The sequence below is a fragment of the Trichomycterus rosablanca genome, chromosome 7, assembly GCF_030014385.1.
Source record: "Trichomycterus rosablanca isolate fTriRos1 chromosome 7, fTriRos1.hap1, whole genome shotgun sequence".
Taxonomy (NCBI): Eukaryota; Metazoa; Chordata; class Actinopteri; order Siluriformes; family Trichomycteridae; genus Trichomycterus; species Trichomycterus rosablanca.
Window position 1 is genome coordinate 15724032 of NC_085994.1, and position 13841 is coordinate 15737872.

General features: G+C 41.1%; 1 protein-coding gene across 1 annotated transcript in view; it reads right to left on the minus strand.

The window, feature by feature from the left end:
• kdm5bb (lysine demethylase 5Bb) overlaps nucleotides 1–13841 on the minus strand; it is a 41853-nt gene that overhangs the window by 2942 nt on the left and 25070 nt on the right. Inside the window, exons 16-25 of the mRNA XM_062999048.1 lie at nucleotides 13385–13566; nucleotides 12468–12592; nucleotides 11887–12037; nucleotides 11091–11205; nucleotides 9456–9826; nucleotides 7570–7708; nucleotides 4969–5148; nucleotides 4648–4806; nucleotides 3038–3493; nucleotides 1156–1219 (exon numbers count right to left, since the gene is read on the minus strand). Coding sequence (XP_062855118.1) covers nucleotides 1156–1219; nucleotides 3038–3493; nucleotides 4648–4806; nucleotides 4969–5148; nucleotides 7570–7708; nucleotides 9456–9826; nucleotides 11091–11205; nucleotides 11887–12037; nucleotides 12468–12592; nucleotides 13385–13566 — 1942 coding nt within the window. The remainder of the gene's footprint in view (nucleotides 1–1155; nucleotides 1220–3037; nucleotides 3494–4647; nucleotides 4807–4968; nucleotides 5149–7569; nucleotides 7709–9455; nucleotides 9827–11090; nucleotides 11206–11886; nucleotides 12038–12467; nucleotides 12593–13384; nucleotides 13567–13841) is intronic.

Consider the following 13841-nt stretch of genomic DNA (forward strand, 5'->3'; position numbering starts at 1 on the left):
GTACACGCCTCTTCCGACACGTGCACAGCCCTCCTTTTCTCCCCCATGCACTCTGCACAGGCGTCTCTTCCGCCAATCAGGGTCCTTACACAGCATATGAAGACCCACCCACCCACACATAGTCCAGCCCCCACCCTGCAGATATGGTGGCCAATTAGTATCTGCTGCAGACACTGCCAATTATGCCTGCCAGATGGCACCCAGCCGACCGGTGGCAACACCGAGTTTCGAACCGAGGAGTTCAGAAACTCGGTGCTGGTGTGCTAGCGGAATATTCCGCTGCGCCACCTGGGCGCCCATCTTCTATTTCTTGAGTTTAGGTGTTTTATACACCTGTTTGTTACAGGTGTGGCTGAAAGTCTATAAAAGATCTTTGGGTCTGTTTAAAAACCTAGTAAGCTCTCTACATAGACAGCATTTTATGTCATCCCGCTCCCAAGAAGAGGGATGTCTGAATTCTTAACACCTTAAAATGCTGCCTTATGAGGTGCCTTATTTAAAGCGATAAACTGCCTGAATAACGAGGGAGCATCCAAGGCTTCATTAGCAGTAAAGGTGATCCCAGCATTCAGTGTGGCACAACTTTTCTCATAAAAAATTACAAATATGGTGGATGAATGTGGAGCAACAAATGGTAAACTGAGGTAAACTGAGGAAGATGTTAGCTGGCATGCTAGCGAGTTGTGTCGCCTCAGCCCGTTGGTTTGAATGGCCTGAGGCTAACTGTGTTAGCTTAGTAAACGAAAACTGTGGTGATGTAATCGCTGTCTAAATAGTGTGTCTGAATAACCTGACTTATAAGTTCGATGTCTTATGAGAATCCTCTCTACTTAGGCAGCTGTCTCGGTAGGCAGTAGACAGCTCACTTGGTTTTCGAACAGACCCAATGTTTCAATAGGAAGGTTGATCTCGGGCAGTGTCTGACCCCACCAATACAATTATGACTGAATGTGCACAAATTTTCACAAACAGTAAAGAGTAAAGGCTGTTTTGCCACAAAAAGAGGCTAATTTCATTATAATGCCCATGGTTTTAAAATAGAATATAGAATGTCCAACGAGATCATGTATCCACATACTTTTGGACATACAATGTTATTTATGCCCATACAAAAATGAAACACAGTAAATATATACTGAATATAACATTACTCACCCTGCAGAGGGATGCATCGCTGCTCTATGTAGAAGACTGAAGTCTGATTTTGACTGCTCCAATCCTGAAACAAACACACAACCATGCTTAAGTAAATATTATAAAAAATTTACTTTTAAAACCCAGTTAACAGATACATCCAAAATCACTAATAGGAATGAAAAAATTCAGGTCTCCTTTAATATTCAGGAGTTCTATTGATTGATTTATTTGTTTATTTAGTTGTATTATGCCGTGCTTACACCATGGTTATGTTCACAGCAGGAAGGGTAGTTAATTATCACTCTATCATCATCATGTCAGTCTATTAAGTGCTTTTCTTATGTTGTTTTTTTCCCTCAACAAACAGGGATTGTTTTCATACCGGCTTGGTTAAAGATTTCTCTCATAGTCTTTCTGTCAATCATTTACTACCAAATATATATATACACGTCAAAATATATTATATATACCTATATTGTCAAGTTTTAATGCACAAGAGAACTATGGGCAATGTACTAGATTAAGGTATGCCACCTCTTTGTCTGAAAAAAAAGGGTTAAGAAGGGGCTATAGAGCATTTTTTCACCAATGTGTCCTGTACCCCTACGCTCCATGGTAGAATACCTGGGTATATGTAGGGCAGCCGAAGCCTAGTGGTTAAGGTACTGGACTAGTGAACAAAAAGTCACTGCTTCAAGCCTCACCACTGGTGGGTCCTTGAGCAAGGCCCTTAATCCCCAATTGCTTAGACAATTTACTGTCACAGTACTATGGATTAAAGCGTCTGCTAAAAACCAAAAATGTACATGTAAAATATGGAGGTAGAGCTGTACATCTGTTTTCTTTAGAAATGTGACAGGAACAATTTTTGATAGAGGCACATCTTTATCTGCCAATCCAGTCACTTCCAATTCCAGATCAAGGAGAGCTATGTCACCACATGCCCCCTCTGACACGTGTTCAATTTGCAGTTGCTTCTTATCGCCTGTCAGTATTGGGCTCCCTCAAAAGGAAGCCTTGTCTGATCTCCCCTCCCTTATGCCAAGTTCACACTACACGACTTTCCAAGTCGTCAGGTCGCTGTACAGTTCACACTACACGACTGGATCTCTTGTAATCGGGAGTCTTTCAAGTCGGTGTGTATCACACTACACGACTGATCTGCGAGAGGGGGTTTCACACTACACGATCTATCAACAACTGGAATCGCAGGCGAGCTTCTCTGGTCTCCTCCCCTCCGTTTCCCCTCACACCGTATCTTGCGTTCTCATTGGCTGTTCGACATAGCACTCACTGCCAGTCGAGCAACTCAGATTCAGATATCTGCATGCTAGAAATCTCACTTTGGTGAGCCGCTCGGATCGAGTTGTTGGGTTGTTCACACATAGCAATTGAGAGCCGAGTTTCGATCGCCAAGCGAACACCAAGTTGCTCCCGAGCCGGCAAATCTAGCGCCAACCAGTCGCCAAGCGAAAATCAGGGCAAAAATCGTGTAGTGTGAACTAGGCATTACACACAGCCAGTTGTGTTTGTGTGGATGCCTGGCCAAGTTGGTGTCTTTGCTGAGATTTGAACTAGCTAGTTCTAGTGTGGTAGTCCGCTGCACCACCCGAGCGCTACTCTTGTGGTATCTGCAGTAAGCCAACCAACCAGTTACTGGTACATGCCAAAGTTAGAGTAGCAATTTTGGTATTTTTACAAAAAAATTTAATTTCCTCAATATTATCCAATAACAATATTCCCTCCACCCCTCAATAACAACAGTTTTTGAATATCTATGTAAAATGTAACAAGACATTTGTGCTATTTTCATTCATAAATTAAAAAATATTTCATAATTTATTCTTATTCCTAAATATTTCATCGCTATTCATGCAAGCATGGTGTGCACTACACCCACCTTCCCACTGCCGTCTCCACAGCGCTTTCCCATGTGCTCCTGAGAGGTAGATGATAGGTCATAGGACGTCATGGCTTCCCGTGCTCGCCGCTGCCAGTTCACTGTACGTTCGATCATGTAGCGCAACACATCTCCCTCCGGTAACCGCACACGGATCCTCTGCAGAGACGCCAGCAGTGGTACGATCCTGTCCAGGGCAGGTTTAGCCGAACGCCGACACGAGGGGCACAACCACGGCTCAGAGTCCGGCTGATCTGCCATCCCACGCACACACACGCTGTGGAACGCATCTCTACACAGCTCACATTGACGCATGGCGCCCATGGGAGGCTTTTCACATACGCACACTTTTAGAGTACCGCAGTCTGCTGCTGGGAGCAGTTTGGATTCGTTAGCTGCACGGAGAGACACCAGGGACTCCAGCTCTTTTAAACGGACTTCAGCGAGAGCGGCCATCTGAAATGAGAGGCAATTACTTTATGAGTTTGTTACACTTATGGTCATTTTTTAGAAAAGCTATGTTTGCTTTAAAAGTAAAAAGAGTATTAATGCTAACAGACTTTGTATTTCATGGCTGAGTTAAAATAACAGCATGTCCACCAGGCATTATTCTTGCAATAATGTTGGCCAGTGATCAGGGATCTGTGCAGATGGGTCAAGTTCTAAACCACCAAACCCTTACTGCAGTTAAAAATCAAAAACAGACCCAGACTTCTGGTCATCCATTTCCACATTCTACAGCTATAATGGTCCTCGGTTGACACATGTCATATGTGCTAGCCAACCATAGCTGAGACCTCAAGCTCTTGAGTTGGAATTAGATGTGCTTGAGGGAGGGCAGTTCATGTGGTTCATCATTGCTGCTGCAAAGGCAATGTCTGCATGAGCGGTGGATGATTCATGAAGGGCATAACGTGACTCTTCAGTCAAAGTGAGGGTGGAACAGAGTTTGCAATTAGGAAAGAAGATTATTTATTTACTTATTTGGGTTTTAACGGCATGTTTAACACAAATGTGTCATTCAATGGCAGAAATAGGTATTATGTTTTAGTCTGTTTATTTTATCGTCTTATATTTTGGTCCAGTTTATATTTTCATTTTTAGGGTTGCAAGGTAGGTTAAAAAGGTTCTTGTGTTGTCTTGTGTAAGAGTTTCTTGTTGTCTTTCCTTGGTGTATTTGGGGCATTCTATTAAAATGTGTTTTGTTGCAACAGGTGCTCAGCAGGTTTGACATGTTTTGGGGATTTCTCCATTTATCAGGTGTTGGTGGGTTCATCTGGTGTGGCAGATTCTGCACCTTGTGTATATCACTTGGTCTATGCACCCCTGGTTTACTGTCAATATTTGGGTGTAGATGATTAGGGGAAATGCAAAAAACACCACTTCCAATTAACATCCCAAATTTTGTTGGGGTGTTTGCTGGGATTGAGCTCAGTACATTGAGCAGGCTGCTGGGATGGGTTTCACATCAAACTTTTTAAATAACTCTTTTTGTTGCAACATTTTGGGGAAGGTCCTTTTCTGTTCCAACATAAACCTCAAAGCAAGTAATACTACTACTAATGATTTGAGCTTGTTTACTGTCTCTGTGTGTGTGCGTGTGAACTCACGGCAGCAGCTGAGTCTTTACTCTCTGACAGAGTCTTCTCTACATCAGTGAGACAGTCCAGTCTTCCTGATCTCTTTTTCCCAAATGACACTGCATCTCCTTTTGTCTTCTTCGTCTTTCTTTTCACAGGACTTCTTACCTCACAGCGTGGACACAACACCTGCAGGAAGCAAGACACGACAAAATTAATCAGCACACCGAGAGACAAGTTTCTGCAAAAAAAACATCAACATTTTCATAAAGCAAAAAAACACAACCAGATGGTTTCATTTCACAGGATTACATAATGCCAAACTGTGGCTCAGGCTGTAAATGTTCATACCTCCAGCAGGGTGAAGGGGGCGTTTTTCACTAGAAAGGTTTTTGCTGCAGACTCCTTCCATGCCTGCACTTCAGAGACAAGTGCTTCCAGTTTCTCCAGAGGATCCAGCTGTGCAGGAATCGACCTGCCCCTCAGCACCAGGTCCTTGATTGTGTCCAACACAGGAACGCGCCCTCCTGCCTGTTAACATGCACACACACCTACAACTCAGTAATTATAGTTACAGAAACAGACCTCAGTAAATAAACCTGTTTTAATTTATACAACAGAACTGCTGAAATTGCTATACAAGGTGGGCCATTTATATGGATACACCTAAATAAAATGGGAATGGTTGGTGATATTAACTTCCTGTTTGTGGCACATTAGTATATGGGAGGGGGAAAACTTTTCAAGATGGGTGGTGACCATGGCGGCCATTTTGAAGTCGGCCATTTTGGATCCAACTTTAGTTTTTTCAATGGGAAGAGGGTCATGTGACACATCAAACTTATTGAGAATTTCACAAGAAAAACAATGGTGTGCTTGGTTTTAACGTAACTTTATTCTTTCATGAGTTATTTACAAGCTTCTCTTTGTTTACAGCCATTGACATGTCGCAGAGGTTAACACGTGAGGAGCGGATAGAAATTGTGTTGATGTCTGGTGAACGCAGTACCCGGGTCATTGCAGCAGATTTCAATGCAAGACACCCTACGAGACCACCCATCTCCCATGCTACAGTTAGCAAACTTCTTGCCAAGTTTCGTGAAACTGGTTCAGTGTTGGATTTGCCAAAATGTGGACGCATGAAAACTGTCACTAATGAAGAAACATCAGTGGCTGTCCTAGCTTCATTCAGCAAGAGCCCACAGCGTAGCACTCGCCGCATGTCACTGGAGAGTGGCATCAGTCGAACATCCCTTCGGCGGATATTAGCTACTCACAAATGGCACAATTACAAACTCCAGCTGCTGCAGCATCTCAACGAGGATGACCCAGATCGGCGCACTGAATTTGCAGAATGGGCAAAACAAAAATTGGAACAGGACCCTCAGTTTACACAGAACATTTTGTTCAGTGATGAGGCAAACTTTTATGTGAATGGTGAAGTTAACAAACAAAACCACCGCTATTGGTCTGACACTAACCCACATTGGATAGATCCCTCCAAGACTGTTGGAACACAAAAATTGATGGTATGGTGTGGTATATGGGGTACAAAGATAGTGGGGCCATTCTTCATCAATGGAAACCTCAAGGCCACTGGATATTTGAAATTGCTACATGATGATGTGTTTCCCTCTTTATGCACTGAAGCTGGCACGTTCCCTGAGTTTTTCCAGCAAGATGGTGCACCACCACATTATGGGTGTCAGGTCCGAGCATTCCTAGATGAACAGTTTCCTGGAAAGTGGATTGGTCGTCGTGGGCCAGTTGAATGGCCCCCAAGGTCTCCCGATCTGACCCCCTTAGACTTTTATCTTTGGGGTCATCTGAAGGCAATTGTCTATGCTGTGAAGATACGAGATGTGCAGCACCTGAAACTACGGATACTGGAAGCCTGTGCTAGCATTTCTTCTGTGGTGTTGCTATCAGTGTGTGAAGAGTGGGAGAAGAGGGTTGCATTGACAATCCAACACAATGGGCAGCACTTTGAACACATTTTATAAGTGGTCAGAAACTTGTAAATAACTCATGAAAGAATAAAGTTACGTTAAAACCAAGCACACCATTGTTTTTCTTGTGAAATTCTCAATAAGTTTGATGTGTCACATGACCCTCTTCCCATTGAAAAAACTAAAGTTGGATCCAAAATGGCCGACTTCAAAATGGCCGCCATGGTCACCACCCCTCTTGAAAAGTTTCCCCCCTCCCATATACTAATGTGCCACAAACAGGAAGTTAATATCACCAACCATTCCCATTTTATTTAGGTGTATCCATATAAACGACCCACCCTGTATATTAACTGTTAACCTTCCTGGTTAGGACTGTGGTGCGCCCAGCTCCACTGGGAAATGGTGTATTCCAATTTAGGAATGCCCTGCACAGAGCACCAATTCATCGCAGGGCTTCGGCCAAACCCTCAACTCCCAAAATGTACTCCCATCATGTCTGTGCAGGCACCTGGCCAGCCAATAGAAGAGTTGAAATCTCAGCAATGACGCGCCACCCGAGTGTCCCAGTTTACCCATCTTTGTATTTTGTTTGATATCAAGTTTCAAAGGTCAAGACTGACAAATAAGTCTGCAGAAATGTTGTTGATTATTTAATTAAAGGTTTGCAGTTACATTAAGGAGTTACATAACACGTGACCTGGTATAGACAACTGGTGCATTTCTCAGCATAAGAGATAACTGTGGTTGGAACTGTTTCAGGATTTACTGATTTTTTTCTGAATAATTTATTTCTCACTATATAACTATTTTGATTAATATGATAAATAATTTTGCAATATTTAAAAACAATGCATGTTGTTTCACTTGTTTTAGACAGGAAAATGAGAATGAATTAGGCCCTCACTTATCTATGAGCTTGCAACTTATCTAATTACAAATCACTGTAACTCTTGATTTGGAGGTTGTTGATTCTTCTGTAATACAAAAAGGAAGTATATACCTGCAAAGCTTCAGCCTCCTTTAGCCATTCTGTAGCTCTGTCAACTGCATCTTTCAGTAGCAGACAGTTGGGCAGGTATGTAGGAACAGTCTCGACCTCTTTCAGGATGGCAGATAAAGACTCCACACACTCAAAACGCCTAAAGAGGATCAAAAAATGAAGGTAAAATTAGCAAGTCATAATATATTTTTTCCTGGTCTGTAATACAATGTATACGTTTAATTGTTGGTACCGGACTAATCATTAAAGTAAACATTATTGTATATACTATGCAGTTCAGGATTTTTTATCTTTGTTTTTTATTATTTGATGTATTTGTGAATTACAGTCTTGCTGTATGGACCAAAGAGCTATTAAGCTGGATATTTCTACCTTTCGTGTTTTTCATATCCTTACCGATGCATGTACATGTGTAATATATACAGTATATATATAGCTTTAGTACATAACACGTGTTGAATATGAAAGACATTTTATACAGGACTGTTAAAATCCCATTTAAAGGCAGTGCAAATATTTTCTGCACAAAAACAACTTCAGATTAAACTGTGTCTTGTACTCAACCCCAAAGTCATATGATGACATATGAGACAAACCTGCAGTTGAACTGATTTAATTAACAATGCATTACAGTAGTTGTATTATAGCATTTTTAAATACTTAATACACAACAGAAATGTAGGGTCGTACTTTTATATCCATGCCCTGGTACGTTCCAGAAATTTGAATAAATTATGTGGCCTTGTATTATATTTGCTATTTGCTGCCCCCACCTGACATAAGACAGGTATAAGGAGGTGAAAATATTAGGAGGTAAGGAGGTAAATTGCATAAAATGTTCTAGTTCAGATCAATCGATTTAGAACACTTGAAGCTTGGTTTCAATGACATTCTAACATAATCACAAGTATCAATGATGGTTTCATAGTTAAATTGCAGAACATTAGTAAAATATCAATCAGAATCAGAATCTTTATTAATCGCCAAAGTACCAGATGTACCAGGAATTTCTTTTGGTGCAAGTGTCAACATACATACATCAAGTTAAATAATAAAAAAGGAACACTATATCTAAACGTATAATAAACAATATAGCAGCAGCATGAACAGTACAACATCAGGCAAAGTGTGCAATGAGGATGTACAGTACGGTACACTGACAGACTAAGTAAAAAATAAAAAATATATACATATTATATATAAACATAGAATAAAATAGACAATATAGCAGCGACATGAACAGTACAGCATCAAAGTGTGCAATGAATGTGTACTAGCTTAAGTTTTATTGTCCATTTTAAATGTGACAGGTGGACTCAGTCTTTGAAATTTTTACAAGTGGTACTAAGTGGAACAGGAGCCACTGGGACCCTGACCAGGATAAAGCTTTTATCTGTAATCTATAGGGTGTCTGGTAATCTGTGTCAAAAAACTACAATTTCTTTTTTTGGTCAGTGTTACCCATAACTGCTTGAATACCTTTATAATTAATGACAGTCTCTGGAAATGAACATTAACGGTCATATTATATTCATAATTTGATTTTAATATATTTAATGATATTAAGAAAACACAACATTCATATTAATTGAATTATTAAGTATTATTAAAAATTAGTAGGTGTTTAATTTTGGGTATTAATGTTTTGGGTGACATTACTAAGTATTGCTGTATAAAAACAAGATACATTTTTGGTTCATCAGAATTTTTCCAGAAACTAATATTTATTTTCCAGCACAGAAGAACAACCCAGTGGCTTTACTTCACTACGTGCGTATTTAAGCTATTAGCCATCAAGATCTTTCATATTTAATTATTATTGTTCTTCAACAGCCCAAAAATAATATAGATTTGATTAAATTTCAGTAGCTGAGTGCCACAATCACCTGGCTTTAAGCAGTGCCTGTGCTTTCTCCTCCCAGTGCTCAGAGACAGTGAGCAGCTCCTGTAGCCAAGCCATAGCTCGCTCCATGGCGGGGTCAGAGCTCAGTCCAACAGCACGATCAATCAGCTGCCTCATGGTGTCCAGAGAGAGGCCACGGGCGCTGCCACCCAATACCTCAGCCTGATGCACTGTGGCCAACCAGCGAGCAATCTCCAGTTTCTCCCTCAGCTGAGGAACCTCGGGGAGGTACACATCAAACTCTGAGCTCTCATCCAGCAGAGACTGAATCTCCGGCACAGAATCAGAGCTCACAATGTCAGAGAGAACCTTCTCACTGTGAGCCTGGAAATCTTCAATACAGTTCAGCAGCTCCTGAAAGACAAAGAGGTTTAAGACACTGAATAAAGTGCCAGCATTCTAAATGTCTCAATTTGATGTGTTTTCATCCCTGCAAAATTTCATTAATAAATCTGTTTAAATGTATGTTTCTATACATCTGTTCGAGGAATCTTTAAAAGGTTTCCGCACTTTTATATTTTCATTGGAAATGGTGAGGGCGGTAGGAGTAGTAGTTGATCGTTTCTGAGAGACTGAGAGAGAGCTTATAGTCCAGATTTAGTGTCATCTGATTTCCACCTTTTTGGACCACTCAAAGAAGCTTTAAGGGGAAAAAGATTTTCATGTGATGAGGATGTGAAAGCAGAGGTGCATCAGTGGCTACTCACTCAACCAAAAACATTTTTTGCTGATGGCATTAAAAAGTTGGTATGATGCTGGGAAAAATGCATCAGAAGGTGACGATGTAGAAAAGTGATATAATTAGTTTTTGAAATTCTTAATAAATTAAGTTTTAAAAGTGCGGAAACTTTTTGAAGAACCCTCATATATGTTTATATACATTGTATTCAGTCATAATTGTAATTCGCTTTGTTAGATGCTGCAAATGTAAATGAAAATATGCAGTTTCATATAAATAAGGGGGAAAACAGGTCTATCCAATCAGATTAATAAAAAAAATGGCTTATTGACTTTCGCCGCAGTAATATTTTGCGGTTTTCTGTAGTGTATTTAATCGCTCACTTTCTTTAACCTCTTTCTGTTAATTTCGTTTAGTAAAAAATACTAAAATGAATCAGTATAACAATACTGACTACATTTAAATATCTTCACTTTTTACAAAGCACTTAAAGTGCAACTAACATGCACTTAAAATCCTTCTACTTATAATCTTGTTGCAACGAAGTTTTAGCAGATGTGTTCTTAGAAAGCTGTCTACTTTGTACTAGAGTACTGGACAGGAAATGTTTAATGAGGAAGCACGTCTGCAAGTCTACTGATTGCTGAGAACATCAGATGCTATGACTAAATTAGAGAATTCAAAACTGAACCATAAGGATTTCAGATTAACACATACATGTGTTAGAAAGACACTTAGATTTAGCCTAGTAATAGTTTTGCTGATGCTAACAACCGATCTTATCATATTTAATGTGTGACACAGTCACCGGCCTCATCTTTTCAGCTGCCAGTGATGAGTCTCACAGAGAGCCATACGGCAGAAGAAGAGACACATTATGCTCCAGGCTGCATACCAGGATGTGAGTCAGCAGTGTGGGTGTGGGTGTGTGTGTGTTACCTTCAGTAATGGTGCTTGTGTAAGGCAGCAAGGTAGGTTGTATAGTTGACGCACAAATGACCTCATTTCCTCTACAGTCAGCTGACTTTGAGTCTTTCCGCCACCAGCCCGATACCTATAAAAGATAAAATACAGTGATTATTACAGACATGCTGCTACGTTACTCCAAATACTTCAGACTTTTAATTCATTTCTGCTTTATGTTGACTTTAGTGCAGCAGTATACTAGTGTAACACTGTTTTGCACAATCTGCATTATTTATATGCTGTAGTTTCCCTCTAATGCTCAAAACTCTAGGATTAGAGAGAGGAGAGACACTGCCAAGTGTAGGATATGTTCCAACCTAGGTGTCCACTAGGGGTCGCCAAAGCAGATCCATCTTGCCATGTCCTGAACATTCTCCTGTCAGACCAACCACCTGCATGTCCTCCCTCAGCGCATGGATAAACCTGCACTTTGGCCTTCATCTCCCCCTGCCTGGCTCCTAATCCAGTCCATCCTAGTCTTCTCTTCTGTGTTTTTACCCCCACCTCTAAGCCACACAACATACGTAGCAGGCCACATCTCCTAGGCAGATACCATTCAATGGCAAAACTTTGCCACTTTTACTTCTAATTGCAATTGCAAAAAGCCTATGGTGCATTATGGGATTGTCGTATTTGGATAAATAAATTTAATGTATAAATGAGCAGCTTGTGTGATTAGTATATATTTCTGGTCACTACAATGACTGCATTGTTAACAGAACAAAACACTACCCCCCTAATACAATCTGGTAAATCTGAGGTTAAGTACCTGGTCTGTCTCTTGCCATTAAGCAGCTGCTGAGCCACAGACGAACATCTGTCTGCATCCTGAGTGACCATTCTCAGGTGCCGTAACAAATCGTTATCCGGAAAACTATTCAGATTGGACTCCTCCAGCAGAGTGTGGAACACAGAAAGAGCTGGAACAGATAACAGAAAGGCTGTGTGAGTGATTGACAGGTCATTACTAAATTGGATGAGACATCTGCACAGATGCTTGTTATTCTGCTATATATAACATAGAAATCCATGGGTGTATTGTCACTGCAATCAGTAAGTCATATTGAACCCATACCATCTGTACCTCCTGTTTGAAAATGTTTACATAGTTTTATTACTTCTCTGGCAGAAATACGCTGTTGTAGAAAATTGTGTACCACTAATTTAGTGGTGCAGATACATTTTTACAGTTGTAGTAAGCAAGACCATACATTCATTAGAATAGTTAGAACCAAACCGGTGGCCAACAAAGAAAGCTTAGCACCACAAATACGAGTCATTTGTGACTCAAATGTTTCATATTTTTGTGTACCAACAACCCACATTGAATGAGTTCTCAGTAAAACTCACTGCGCTTCTTGTCCAGTTTGGCCTCCAGGATCTCTGAAACGCGGGATGCCCATTCATCATACGAGTCAGCTCTCTCCATCACAGCATTCATCATGGGATAGAGGTCATCTAGTGTAAAACGGTACCTGCAGATGGAACAGCATCTGGATTATCCTGTCTGTAGTGTCATTAAAAAAAAAAAAAACTTGTAAAACTGTCACTGTCTACTGTGGCAGGAAATCTGAAAATGTTGTTTTGTTTTTTTTTTTTTAACCCCTTTTTCCTCTCACTTTAGCGCATCCAATTTCTACCCGTCAATCATCCTCTCACTAATGCTGGTCCCTGCTCCTGATTGCGAAGGACGAGGCTGGTCCACGCCCCCTCCGAAACGTGCACAGCAATCGAACAACTTATCACCTACACTTGACAAGCACAGTGCGGTACAGCGCTGTGCACGGAGGGCCACACGCCTTACCACACTTCTTCCCCATCTCCATGCAGGCGCCACCAACCAGCCAGCAGAGGTCGTAATCGCACTAGTCTGAGAGAGAGTCCCCATCCAGATTTAGTCCCACCCCTTATCTGAACAACAGGCCAATCGTTGTTCATGTAGCCGCTCAGCCTCAGCCGGCAAGGCAGAGCCGAGATTCGATACAATGTATTCGAGATCTCAGCTCTGGTGAACAGCGTGTGTTTTACCGCTGCGCCACCTGAGCGGCTGTTTTTTTTAAAAGAGTCCAGACAAGACACATCAATTTGCCTCCCCCACACCTTCTGCACCCCGATAGATCAAGGTTCTATTCATCAAGAAAAGAACAGGAGTATACAATATAACCAACAGGTTTTAATATTTTAGGGTTTCGGATCCATTATGGGGCCTTTAAAAATGACAACAAAATAAGATCAGCTACACTGTTATTTACGGCTGTAGCACTTACTTGAGTGTGTAGTTGGAGACGGGGCAGGAACACAGGTGGTTGACATGGTGCAGACACACCTGCACGCCAGGCTGACATGAACAGCTGAGCGCAGACAGGTAGCACGTCGTCCGACACTTCACACACTGTCTCTCATCGTCCTGCAGCAGTTCATATTTGAACAACTTGCACTGCACCACTCCCTACAGACAGTGATACCCAGAATGAGAAACACGTGACTTCAAACTTGCTTAATGAGGTGTGAAGATGAGCTAAATACATTCTGAAACAGGAAACAAGTGTTATCTATCTTCATATCTACAAATGGGGTGTTTGAACGGGTTTTATTGCATCACCTACAAGTCCGTAGTTGCCGGTTTGCTACTTTTGTTTTGTGTAGCTATAAAACTAATGTAGCTAACAAAAATAGCAGGCTTTCCCACACTATATTTACAAGTGCCATTTGAAGCGGATTTAT